The 13,672-nt window shown below is 43.7% G+C and overlaps 1 protein-coding gene across 1 annotated transcript in view; it reads left to right on the top strand.

The window, feature by feature from the left end:
- SLC9A2 (solute carrier family 9 member A2) overlaps positions 1–13,672 on the top strand; it is an 85,156-nt gene that overhangs the window by 56,086 nt on the left and 15,398 nt on the right. Inside the window, exons 4-7 of the mRNA XM_065890776.1 lie at positions 2,527–2,744; positions 3,193–3,395; positions 11,826–11,915; positions 12,630–12,700. Coding sequence (XP_065746848.1) covers positions 2,527–2,744; positions 3,193–3,395; positions 11,826–11,915; positions 12,630–12,700 — 582 coding nt within the window. The remainder of the gene's footprint in view (positions 1–2,526; positions 2,745–3,192; positions 3,396–11,825; positions 11,916–12,629; positions 12,701–13,672) is intronic.

Raw genomic sequence — 13,672 nt, 5'->3', positions numbered from 1 at the left:
GCAGAGTGGAGGCTCTGTAGACGTGGACTCTTATTGGATAAGCCCTCAGCTCTTCACAGGCTTTGCTGTGTGTTTGTGCTGCTGCATTTTACTGGCCCGTTTAGTAAGGTTCTCTTTGTTTGGGGAGCCACAGGAATTATGCATTCCTCACTCATATCAGTCTGAAAGAAATACCTGCTCTTTCTGTGGGCAGGGACGTTGAGGCTAAATGCATGGTCCTTGGCTTGGGGGGGTCTTTGTTTTGTTTTCATAGGCGGCACAGAATAGATATACGTGTTTTCTACGGAAGGAACAGGTCGGTTCCTTGCAATGAGATATATTCGTGGTTACCTGTTTAGGTCTCAACTCAGAAGGCCCTTAGATTTTCATTCTTCTACTTATCCTTATGCCTAGAGTAGGAAGATTTTGGTAAAACATCAGACATCTCAGGGTAAGGGAGACTAAGTGCAGTGGTTGAAGGGGGTTGGGGGAAAGCTCGTAGGGTCATTGCAGCTCTAGAGCTCTGAGAAGGTGGGAAACTTCACAGATCGTGACCAGCGATTAGCTCATGGCGCAGTTCTCACTCAGTGGAAGGCGGGCAGCTCACTCAGATTCTGTGCTGTTTTATTCTACAGCACCCTTGGATAATGATGCCTTTTTGGTAATTTCTAGTAACTGTGTCTCCTTAGATGGAGGCTGGTATGAGCTATCACCCAGCTCATACTAAATTTCCCCCTGTGGGTGGCCTTTGAGTTGGCCAGGGGTACATTCCAGCCAAGAAGACAGCACAGAGCAGGGCCCCTTTGGGAAATTACAGACCGTTGAGCATGTGCTGGGTGCTCAGTGGAGAGAGGGCCGGGGGTCGGGGCACCTGGAATTGTCACTCAGGGGAGAGTGTGCAGGGCTTCGGGCACCCAACCTAGGAGTCTGGGCTGTATCCTGAGCCCTTCCTTCCCCAGACTGTGCAGAGGTGTGGTATTATACTAGATGTGGTGCATATAGACAATGGAATATTACCCAGCCGTCAAAAAGAATGAAACAGTGCCATTTGCAGCAACGTGAATGGAACTAGAGATTATCACACTGAGTGAAGTCAGACAGAAAAGGACAACTATCGTACGATATCGCTTATATGCAGAATCTGAAAAAAAAATGATACAAACGAATTTATTTACGAAACAGAAACAGACTCGGAGAAGGAACTTATGGCTAGCAGCGGGGAAAGGTGGGGGAAGGGATAGTTAGGGAGTTTGGGATTGACATGTACATACTACTATATTTATTTATTTTTTTATAGATTTATTTATTTATTCTTGGCTGTGCTGGGTCTTCGTTGCTGCTTGCAGGCTTTTCTCTAGTTGCAGCGAGTGGGCTCTACTCTTCGTTGTGGTGCGTGGGCTTCTCATTGTGGTGGCTTCTCCTGTTGTGGAGCATGGGCTCTAGGCGCACGGGCTTCAGTAGTTGTGGCACATGGGCTCAGTAGTTGCGGCTTGCGGGCTTTAGAGCGCAGGCTCAGTAGTTGTGGTGCATGGGCTTACCTGCTCCGCGGCATGTGGGATCTTCCTGGACCAGGGCTCGAACCCGTGTCCCCTGCATTGGCAGGCGGATTCTTAACCACTGCACCACCAGGGAAGCTCACACACTACTATATTTAAAATAGATAACCAACAAGGACCTACTGTATAGCACAGGGAACTCTGCTCAATATTCTGTAACAACCTAAATGGGAAGAGAATTTGAAAAACAATAGATACATGTATATGTATAACTGAATCACTTTTCTGTACACCTGAAACTAACACAACATTGTTAATCAACTATGTTCCAATATAAAATAAAAGTTAAAAAAAGATAGATGTCAAGGGAAAGGGACATGAAGACCTCTGTGGTCCCAGAGTTTTGGAAGTGCTGGGAAAACAAGCAAAACCATTTCTTTCCACTAGGAATTTTCAGAGCCTGTGAATACGTTTTGAATTTCCCAGAAGTGGATATCGTAGATAAGTAGAAATGAGACCCAGAACTAAGGCATCGGGGTAAAAAAGAGTGGGTGGGTCCAAGAGATCCAGGATGAGGGTTAGAAAACAATTGGTGACCAGTAAGATGGTGAGGGGGGCAGCAAGGAGATGCAGAGAGAATTCCAATGTGACCATAGTTTCAAGCTTAGGATTTTAAGCGATAGCTTAGCATTTGGGGCCCTAGAGGAATAGAGAAGATGGAACTGGCTTTATAGGAAGATAATGGGTTTTGAATTTATTACGGACTCGTTTATCTATATTTGTGATACTGGCAGTATAGCTGATGATGCCAAAGTCCACATCCCCAGGCTAGAAAGCTGTGTAGAGCCGGGCACTTGGAGCCATGGGTATCGATGAAGACCTCTAGAGACAGTAGGGTTTCCAAGGATGCAACTCACGTTCACTTACCAAACTCAGTCAGTGGTGCTGTCGTCACGGTGGAAGGGTGGAGCCACCAGTTAGCTAAGTGCTGACTGATGAGCTGATTAGGACCCTTGCCCTGTTTAAACTGAGGCTGCCTCTCTTCTTGTAGGATCATAGCTTGTGCGATGACCATGAATAAGTACGTGGAAGAAAACGTGTCCCAGAAATCCTACACGACCATCAAGTACTTCATGAAGATGCTGAGCAGCGTCAGCGAGACCCTGATCTTCATCTTCATGGGCGTGTCCACCGTGGGGAAGAACCACGAGTGGAACTGGGCCTTCGTCTGCTTCACCCTGGCCTTCTGCCTGATCTGGAGGGCGCTGGGTAATGAGCGTGTATCCCCTGCGTGAGCGCTGGGGGTCGCGCGTGGAGAGATGGGCCCTTCCTCCTGCCCCTCCCCTTGGTGGCCGCCGCAGCCACTTCTTTTCTTGAAGGCTTGAGCTCTTGTCTTTCTTATCTCCTTCCTCCACCCCCTCGCTCTCCACAGCCTCTCCCTTCTCCTGTTTCTCCTCCTCTCCCCTCATCCTGACATACTCTTTCCTCCCCGGAGTATTTTCATGCGTTTCCTTTAAGTGGAATTAACCTCTCTTGGCGTCTCTGATTCCAAGAGCCCAGTGATGCGAGGCAGGAGGAGGAATGCGGGCAGGATGGTAGGAAAGGGACCCGTTTGGAAATACTTTACCCTGAAACAGAAGCCCAGAAAATGCGCCTTCACGTTCCTGTGTCCTGGCCTCACACAGTCTGTTTCCTTTGGTTTTGTTTTTCTTCTCAGGTGTCTTTGTCCTGACCCAGGCCATTAACTGGTTCCGGACGATTCCCCTGACCTTCAAGGACCAGTTCATCATTGCCTACGGTGGGCTCCGCGGGGCCATCTGTTTCGCACTGGTGTTTCTCCTTCCTGCTGCCGTATTTCCCCGGAAAAAGCTGTTCATCACGGCGGCAATAGTGGTCATATTCTTCACTGTCTTCATCCTGGTGAGTGGAGCTCGGTCTCCCGGCAAAGTCTCTCGCTTTATCAGGAGGAAACAAGGTCACTCAGGTGACCATCGTGAACTCCTTTTACATGATGCCAAGGTGCCTTGAGGCTTAGGTAGTTAGGACATGAGGGAAAATGGTGTTTCCTCACGTCACTGGGTTGTGCAGGGGCCTGAGGGTGTCCAATTTGGTCACTTGGCTGACACAGAAGAATTGCTATTTAAGGAAACTCAGCTGTGTGAGCTGAGCTCCCTCCTGGAAATTTATGAGCTGAACTTGCTAATCCTCGGCATTTGTCTTCCTCTCTGACCTAGTAAGTGTGCTCATTAAATGCTGGTTGTGCGATGACCTCCCAGCAGCTCTTTGACATGGGTTCACTGCGTCCCTTGAAACGATGGGAGGGGTGACTACACATTTAATATGGGGAGGTGGACAGCTGTGGTAGGAGGGCGTGGGTCTGGGTCAAGATCCTGACTTTGCAAGTTCATCAACTCCTTTAAGTTAATTATCCAGCCCTTAGGAGATTCGGTTCTGCGGATAGTCATTTAGAAATTACGTCTGGGGCTCCTCTGTGTGCCAGACAGTGCTCTGGGTGCTTAGGATCCAAGAGTGAGCAAAACCCAGAAATATCCCCGACCCTGCAAAGCTTCCATTCCAGTGAAAGTAAACAGAGTAAGTGAGGGAATTAGAGTCTGTTAGAGGGTGAGAGACGCCGGACAGTAGGAAGCTGTAGGGCTCAGGCCTGGTGAGGGTGGAGTCGTGTTACAATTCTGGATGGAATAGTCGTGGAAGGCAATGGTGAAAAACATACTTGAGTAAAGGTTTGCAGGGGGGAAAAGGATTAGCTGAGCTAAAGAACATTCCAGGCAAATGGAACTAAAGACAAAGGTCTGGAGGTGGTGTGCACGTAGCCCACGTGGCCGCTGGAGGGCAGTGTGGTTTAGGAGAGAGGAGGTGAGGGAGAGTCCGGAGCCCTAGGTCATGTGGGGCAGCGGGGGCCATCGGGCCAGTGCCAGCACGTTGGCTCCTGTCCAGGTGAAACGGAAGCATCCAAGTTTGGGGCAGAAGCGTGACGTGTTTTACTTGGTAAAAGGAGCCCCTGGCCGCTGTGAGAAGAGGCTGTTAAGAGGAAAGGATACGAGTGGGAAAGGCAGTGTGGGACCCAGAGCAGTGATCAGGCAAGATGGTAAGAAGGGGCAGAGGCTGGTGAATGATGGCGGCTGGGGGTGAGCCCGGGACCCCGACTCCAGAGGCAAGCTCAGAACTGCGGGGAGCTCTGCTGACCGCCCCCGCGCCCCGCCGAGAGAGAAGACAGTATTACCCAGTTACGGTTAGGGATAGTTCCAGTTAGAGGGACACGTACTAGTTTGGTTCAGACATCCCAGGTTGGTTTGATTTTCTCAACGCAGGGAGACGGCGCCCCAGGGGTGGAGAGGAGAAGCAGACTCCCTGCTTTCATCTTTTCACTGTGTGTTTGCAGGAACCTTGGAACAAGCATGCAATTAGCTAGTCTCACGCGTCTGAGGCAGCGTTGTGAAGGGAGCCCATTTTTCTTACCTTTTCATTTTATATTGGAGTAGAGTTGATGGACCATGTGTTAGTTTCAGGTGGGCAGTAAACTGAGTCAGTTCTACACATACAAATATTCTTTATTTTTTTCAACCCAGTTTTTTTTTTTTTTTTTTTTTTTTGCGGTACGCGGGCCTCTCACTGTTGTGGCCTCTCCCGTTGCGGAGCACAGGCTCCGGACGCGTAAACTCAGCGGCCATGGCTCACGGGCCCAGCCTCTCCGCGGCATGTGGGATCTTCCCGGACCGGGGCACGAACCCGTGTCCCCTGCATCGGCAGGCGGACTCTCAACCACTGCGCCACCAGGGAAGCCCCTCAACCCAGTTTTTTTTTAAATTGTGGTAAAATACACATAACATAAAACTTACCACTGTAACAGTTTTAAAGGGTACAATTCATTGACGTTACATACATTTACAGTGTTGAGCAGCCATCATGACTATCTAACTCCAGAACTTTTTCGTAACCCCAAGTGGAAATCCCGTACCCGTTAGGCAGTCACTCTCCTCCCGTCCCTTCGCCCAACCCCTGGCAACCACTAATGTGCTCATTTGCCTGTTTTTCTTCTTCTTTTTTTATGTTTTTGACATTTTAGAAACTTTATTAAGGAAAATTTTCAAATATACATTAAGTGTAAAGAGGATAGTATAACAAATGCCCCACGTTAACGACACAAGTTGTTTTTCAGACTCTGCTCAATATTATGTAAAAATTCTTTCCAACTGGGAAAGAATTTGAAAAAGAAAGTGAATCTATTTTGCCTTGAGCCCTTTAATGTCTCAGGAGCAGCCTAGGGCAGAGTGCTTGAGGGGGACAAGTCAGGCCTGGGAGTCACTGTCCAGCTCTTCCCAAGCTAGCTGCCCTGTCCTAACGCCCCACAGAAAGCCCTGCCCAGCCTGAGTCAATGCTCTGGACTCTTCTCCAGGCGCTCAGAAATCAAGGTGTCACATCTGAGTATCAAATACAAAAAGAGAACCATGTCAGTCTAGAGCACCCAAGAACCAGGTCGTTTGGAGATGAATCTATCGGCCGTTATGTATACACAAATATCCATAGTGTAAAACCAGCCCCGTACCCCAACCCCATGGGTGTATGCCTCGTAACGTGAGATAAAAAAAGACTGAATAAAAAGATGTAATTCCAGAGAGGACACGCAAAATGCAAGCTCAGGTGGTTTAGTTATTAGATTCGACAGACAAAACATTGCACTTCTGCATTCAGAACAAACATCACATAGGAAAAAGGAAAATATTACAATAAATGTATACTGCTGTTCATTGAATGTATGCGTACAGGTGGTCAGTATAAGGTGTCACTTTTACACTCTTGGTATTTTGGCTTTTTGGAATCGTACCTCAGGCATAAGGTCTAAGTGAAGTTTTGAGTCCCCACGTTAAAGGACTACACACCCGCTTTGGATGAGCGCTGTGTATATCCATAGTTAACGTTGATTAAGAAAGTTTTTAACGTGATAGAGTAACAACAGTAGCGGCAACAAACAAAACAGTTGTGTTGGCTCTGTTTGGTATTGTAAACGTAGCAAGTAAACCCTTCAGTGATGGCGATTTTGGGGGGTCCATATTTGGCATCTGCAAGCATGCCCCGTGGACAGTCTTCTGCTCTGATTAGGTTTAAGGATGACCCTGCGACACGCACTGTGACGCCCATAGGAAGAATAATTGTGTGGTCCCACACCTCCTGTTCCCTTCCCTTCGCTGTGGTCTGCCCCATCCCCTCTCTGTGTGCAAAGACTGGAGACTAACGGCTCTCACTTGGGTCCTTGACCTGACCCCTTTCCCTCCCATTTCCTATCCCCCACTGGTCTTTAGGAGACGATGAACACACACGTGCACAAACACACAAATACACACACGCTGCCTTCAGAAAGGTTCTTTTTTCCAGAATACATCCATTATTAGGGGACTCAGGGAAAGGAGCCTGGGAGGAGAGACTTAGTGGGTTCCAAACATAGTAGAAACAACTAATTATCGTCCATGCATACAATTTTGCCTTCTGATGAATAGCGATGCATTCTTCTCCAAATGACGACTTTTATGTTGATGGACCTATCATTAAACATTAAAATGCCTTTCCCTCTTATTTTAGTATTTCTTGTAGGAAGTATTTTAATACTTCCATCCTGATACTCGTGAGTTAGCACCATCTTCTAAAGCAGAATTTCCTGTGACACGTGGCTTATTATTTGATACTAAGATTTATAATGAGAATTTTAACGTTCCTTGAGTCACGTTGATAATTAGAGAAAGTGGCCTCTGGATGAAGCCATTAACATCTTCCCGGAAAACAGTCTTGCTTGGAGAATAGGGAATGAGTAAACGATTCTGATTCCTTGGACGTGTACGTTCGTTTTCATATAAACAAGATTGGTAATGATATAGAAAATATAAGCTATCTCTCTTGTTTTAAAATGATATTCAAGATTGAGGCAGGGTAGAATCCAGCAGTAGAAAGCACAGACGTTGGAGTAGGCTGTTCTGGGTTAGTGTTCTGGCCCAGCTCTTCATAGGATCTGTTGAGCCTCGGTTTGCTTTGCTCTAAGGTCTGAATCGTGGTACCTCCCTCCCAGGCAGTGGAGAGGAAATGTGTATGTAAACACAATACCTGATGCAAGGTTTTAACCTGATGATTTGCTCTGTTTGCATTATAACATTAAGTAAAATGATAATAGGAGAAAGAAAAACTTAATTCCTTTCAATGTATTTCCGAGCCCAATAATTATTATTCAGTTAGTCCCTATAATTATAGGGCATTTCCTCACAATTCTGGAAATTGATTGAGTAGTTAAGGAGAAGTCCATCAAGGAGCACGGTTGACTGGAATTCCAAGAGCGGAGTCTCTTTTTGCCTCCATCATGGATTAGTGTTGTAATCCGTTGTTAAGCCATTGTCCGAAACTGACGAGTCTGCATTTCACCCTACTTGCAAGGTGGCAAGCTCCTCCTTGAATACCTTTATGGTTCTCATCCCATTTACCCCATTCTAAAATAAACACCGTGTGTACAACCAGATTTACGATCTCTGCGGTCAAGTTTGGAATGTGAAAAAGCCTTATATAGGATAGCATAGCAATGACAGTAATATTTTTTAATGAATGGAAACAGTTTCTTCAAGTCTTTCTGGAAATTGCCTGCCTGTTAAATCAGCAAAGAAATATAAAGCCGTTCCCCACCCCCTGCCCTCACCCCCGCTTTGTTTTTTTGCAAAATTTAATTGCAAAAAAACAAAAATGAAAGAAATCATTTTCTTCCAAAAGAACAGACCCCAAGATGCTCCTTCTTCAATCAGGCAGCAGTGCCTTTTACTTTCTCACTTTACTGGGAGCAGAAGGGTGAGGGTGGGCGGAAAGCAGAGATGGCCGAGGGAAAAAATAAAGCTTACCTCGCTGTCATTCTTCCCGGGCTGCTGTGTGACAGTTCCCCTCTGCCAGGCCCGACTCTGGGGTGTTGTGTTTATTGCGCTAAAGCCAAATGAATGGGTGAAAATTTAACTTGTGCTTTGCAAATACTTTTTTCATTGGTTTGAAGGAAAACTAAGGGGTTTCTTTATTTTTTCACCCACATGGATGGTAACAAGCTGTTTTTCTAAGCCTTGTCAGGCTGTTCCTCAGGTGACCAAAATGAGGAATTCTGCAATGTGGTAAAATAAGGTGCATTTTCAAAGGTATTCCTTTTTTTTTTTTTTTTTACTGTGTCCCCCAACCAGAGACTCAGGCTCTTAGAATATAACATCCAGCTTGGGGAACTTAATATGACATTCGGATGCCATGTCCTCTCCCTCCAAAATAGATGGATTGAGGAAGGAACGAACAAAGAGAGGGAGAGAAAGTAAGGCAGAACCTATCAAATAATTCCATTTGAGCACAGCATGACAACTGCAAATAATTTTAAGAGAGAATGGGGACTATTAAAAAGGAACTGGTTAAACAAATACTTCTTTTGGGGGTTTAATTTAATTAATTAATTTTTATATCAGAGTATAGTGGCTTTACAATGTTGTGTTAGTTTCTGCTGTACAATGAAGCGAAACAGCTATATGTATACATATACCCCTCCCTCTTGGACCTCCCTTCCCCCATCCCACCCATCTAGGTCATCACAGAACACCAAAGCTGAGCTCCCTGGGCTGTACAGCAGGTTCCCACTAGCTAGCTATTTTACACATGGTACTGTATATATGTCAATCCTCATCTCTCAATTCATCCCGCCCCTCCTTCCCCCCACACAGTGTCTACACCTCCATTCTCTATGTCTGTGTCTCTGTTCCTGCCCAGCAAATAGGTTCATCTGTACAAATGTGTATTTTTAACTGAGACGTGTCATTGCATCTCATCCATACTTTTATTAATTATAAACTTAATTATGTTGTAGTTTTAGAAACTCGACTTGACCTGGGCGCTGGGCCACACTTGCTTCCTCTAGTAGATCAGTTTTGTTTTATTTATTCTAGGTTATCCGTCTAGTGGAAGAAATCAGCTTAGTGACTGGGGCAGGCCCCGTGTCCCATCTTTACCTTTATGTCCTATATTTACAAATATAAGGCACTCACTTATTATTAACTGAATGAATACCTGGTAGAGAAAAGCATGTGAAACAACACTTAGTATCCTCAGAACACATTGTGTCATTTTATAAATAGCACTGACTTTGTTGGTTTTTTTTTTCCTGGAGCTATTATTAGCCTAGAGGCTTCATGGAATCTAAAACTCAGTGAAATCACCCATCGCTGTAAACCACATGTTGACACCTATTTTCATTTACATAAGTTAAAAATTACAGAATATGTGTTGATTGGAAAATGGTTATTACCCCCTATGTTATTTCAAAGTGGCAGACTGAACTACAAGTAGAACACAAGGTGCGTCATGCCAAACTTGCTCAAAGTCATTCATGTTTTAGAAAGTGAAAGTGAAGCTGAAAAATGCCCAAAGCTGGACTGATGGAACAAAATTAATGACCTCCTTTACAAAATGTGTGTGTGTCACAGTTTATGTTACCAGAAACATTCTTAAAGACTTAAAGACATGCAGAGAGGTGAGCGAGGAACCAGTCGTGTCAGGGAGCGTCTCTCAACACATCCACCCCTCCCCGTAAATCCAGTAATCCCTCCTGGTCATGAATTCTTCATGCCGAGTGGTGGCAGCCATCGACCAGCCAGGCAAGAAACTCGGGGATCTTCCTGGACCCCGCATTGTCACCCCCTCCTCCCTTGACCTATTTTAGTGCCCGTATCACAAAATTTTAAACATAATAGCGATAGTTTGTTTTGGGAGCTGTTAGTTCCCCATCATTCTCCTTTCTCTAAATTTTTCTGGTTCCATTTACTCTTCCAGATTAATTTTGAACATTTTCTCAACTTCTAAATACTCACGTTTCTTAAAAATCCGTTGGAATATGTTATCGAAATTGTATCGCACATGTATTGAGGTAAAATTGCCATCATAATACTGTTAACTAATCCCACCAAGGAACTTTGTGTGGTTTTTTCAGACTCAAATCTTTTTAATATCCTTTAATTACATTTTACAGTTCTCTTTGTAAAGGCTTTTTGTGCATTTCATCATAGGATTATATACTGTATTATGTACTTCTGTAGAGAGTATGAAAGTATGTGTGTGTGTGTATATATATATATATAATCCATATAGTATAATATATAATATAGTAGTATAAACTAGTATTAAATATATTCTCTCCCGTTCTATCTCTCACTATACATGTATGTCTCATTGCTATTTTGTAGGTGTTTATTCTGTTTTTTTTTTAATTAGTATATGGGATGGATTTGTGTATGTTCTTTTTATGTTTAGTCACTTTACTAAACTTTCTTGTTATTTTTAAATGAAAAAAGATTGTTGTCGATTTTTTAGGACAAAAACTAGGTCATCCTTGAGCAACAAAAACCTTGTCACTCTATTTTCAGTATCTATGCTTTCCCCTCTGTCTCTTCCTATTTCATTGACCAGGACAAGCATTGTGGAACAGCAGGTTGGGAGTATCTTTGTGTTGTTCCTACTTCTAACAGAAATGCTTTTAATGTTTCATTATTAAGTCAGATGTTCACTAGAGATTTCTGGCAGATATTTTTTATTATATTAAGGATTTTTTTCTCTTCCTTACTAAATAGCTTATGTTTCTCTCCATTTCCCAAGTGCCCTGTGAACATGCCCAAACCCACACTGGATCCTTTCTCATGGCTGGTCCTGTGCTCCCGTTAGGTCTCTGCTAGGTTCTGCTTCCAACAACTTGTAAGACTCTGATCCAGGGTTCCCTTTCTGCAGAGCCTTCCTTGACCCGTTCCCTGTGGGTCTCTCTCGTTCCTCCTGTGCTTACTTTATAACTGGTTTTGTGCATATCCTTCTCCTCATAAGACTATGAAGTCCTTGAGCTGAGGTCCTTAACTATCCATCCCTGTGTCCCAAACGCCTGAGCCGCCGACATGTACGCCATGAACGCTCAATTAAAATTGTTTAATAGATTAATGAATGAATCATTGAGATGTTTTCTGTGAATAATCCAAGTAGGTGATTCCTCTGAACTGGATAATACTTTATTAATTTTTAGAATTACTTTCTTTTTCTATTTCTTAGAATTACATAGAATTAACGCTTTCAATTCCTTGCATTCTGTCCACTGTTTTGCTTCTAGTAGCAGGTTTGGGGACATGGCCCTCTGAAAATATGCCAGCTGTTAGAGAGGAAGAAGAAAAGTAACAAAATGTTACATATGCTGTGTTAAGTCTTGGGGGCAGGGTATCTTTTGTCAGTTATCAAAGTTTAGGAGAATAGAAGTTATTCTTGAATTTGACAAGAAGTTTCCCCTCTCCTCCTTGTTTTTCTGTGCAGGGAATAACTATCCGACCGCTGGTGGAGTTTCTTGATGTTAAGAGGTCCAATAAGAAACAGCAAGCTGTCAGTGAGGAAATCCATTGTCGGGTAGGTGTTAATGTAACCATAGTGTAACAATTTAAATGGTCAAAGGGAAAATTATTGGATTAAGTCAGACTGCTTGACACCATGGTGCTCATTTCCTGAAGAGGTAACTGGCAGAGGGTGAGGGGGGTGGGGTAGGGTAGAGGGTGGATGGAGAAGGGCGTGAATTGGGGGTAGAATGAACACAGCCCCGAGGAGGCTACACTCCTTCAGGAATACAGGAGTATCACTTCCTTCAACCTGAAATGTTTCTACTGGAAAATTATTACCATATTTCATATTTTCCAAAATTATGAACAGGCTGTTTTATTTATTTTTAACTTTTTATTTTATATTGTAGTATGTGCGATGAACAACGTTGTGATAGTTTCAGGTGCACAGCAAAGTGACTCAGCCATACATATACACGATAAGAAAAATAATCTATGAATTGCCTAAGATTGATATGACAAACATCTCATCAACTTGTTCGAAGATGAATTGTTGTTTTATTGTTTATTCAAATAAACAAAAAGCAAAAACTGTCAGGGCCTTTGAAGTTTAAGCTTGATATTAAGAGAAATTCCTATAATTAGACTTTCTATAGATAAAATGTTTACAACTATAAGTAGAAATAAGAATTAGAATTTCTGTAAATAGAAATTCCTAATTTTTATGAATAGAAATGGAAATGACTGATTTGAGGTAAAATTAATCAGCCTGCTTTTTCTGTTTTAGTTTTTTGATCACGTGAAGACCGGGATTGAAGATGTTTGTGGACACTGGGGTCACAACTTTTGGAGAGACAAGTAAGAAGGCCTTTTGCCATTATTTTATTACGTGGCTCTGAATCAGTCTGGAAGCAGGACAATTTTTTTTTTTGAACAGGAAAATCAATTCAACAAATATTTATTAAACACTTACTCAGTGCAAGCCATGGTCTGTATATTAAAAAGAAAAATGGTATGGCCTTGAGGTGGTGGAAAAACTAAAAACATGGTTCAACCAATTTGTAAGTGCCTGGGACAGTACAGGGAGCAAGTAAGGCTCCATAGGAAGCAGGGCATATTGACTTGTGTTATTTTTCAGAGTTTCAAATCTTTCCTGTTGTGCCATAGTATGTCCTTTAAGGTAAAGTTTAGCTGTAATAGAGACCTGGAACAATAGTAGCTTTAACAAGATAGAAGCTTATTTCTCTCTTATGTAAATATCAGGTAGGCAATGAACCTTTTTTTTTTTTTTTTTTTTTTTTTTTTTTTTTTTTTTTGCGGTACGCGGGCCTCTCACTGTCGTGGCCTCTCCCATTGTGGAGCACAGGCTCCGGATGCGCAGGCTCAGTGGCCATGGCTCACGGGCCCAGCCGCTCCGCGGCATACGGGATCTTCCTGGACCGGGGCACGAACCTGTGTCGCCTGCATTGGCAGGCGGGCTCTAAACCACTGCGCCACCAGGGAAGCCCAGCAGTGTACCTTTAATAGATGAGCTACACTCCACAGATTACTCAGGGTTCCAGAACCCTTCCATCTAGTTGATCCCACCAAGAACCTCCATTTTCAAGGTTGCCTCTTAAACCAAAATGGCTGCTGCAGCATTAGCCATTGTGTACACATTCTGGGAATAAAGTCAATGAAGAGACAAAGAATATGTACTAGCTTCCTCCTAACCAAAGTTATCAGAAATTCCACACAATTCTTCCAGTTGAATCGCATGGCCTGGCCTTGTATGACCCGGACTAATTATATGGGCGGCCGAGGAATGCAGTCTGTTTGGTTAAAACTGGG

The sequence above is a fragment of the Phocoena phocoena genome, chromosome 14, assembly GCF_963924675.1.
Source record: "Phocoena phocoena chromosome 14, mPhoPho1.1, whole genome shotgun sequence".
NCBI lineage: Eukaryota > Metazoa > Chordata > Mammalia > Artiodactyla > Phocoenidae > Phocoena > Phocoena phocoena.
This window is presented reverse-complemented; position numbering and strand designations above follow the sequence as displayed.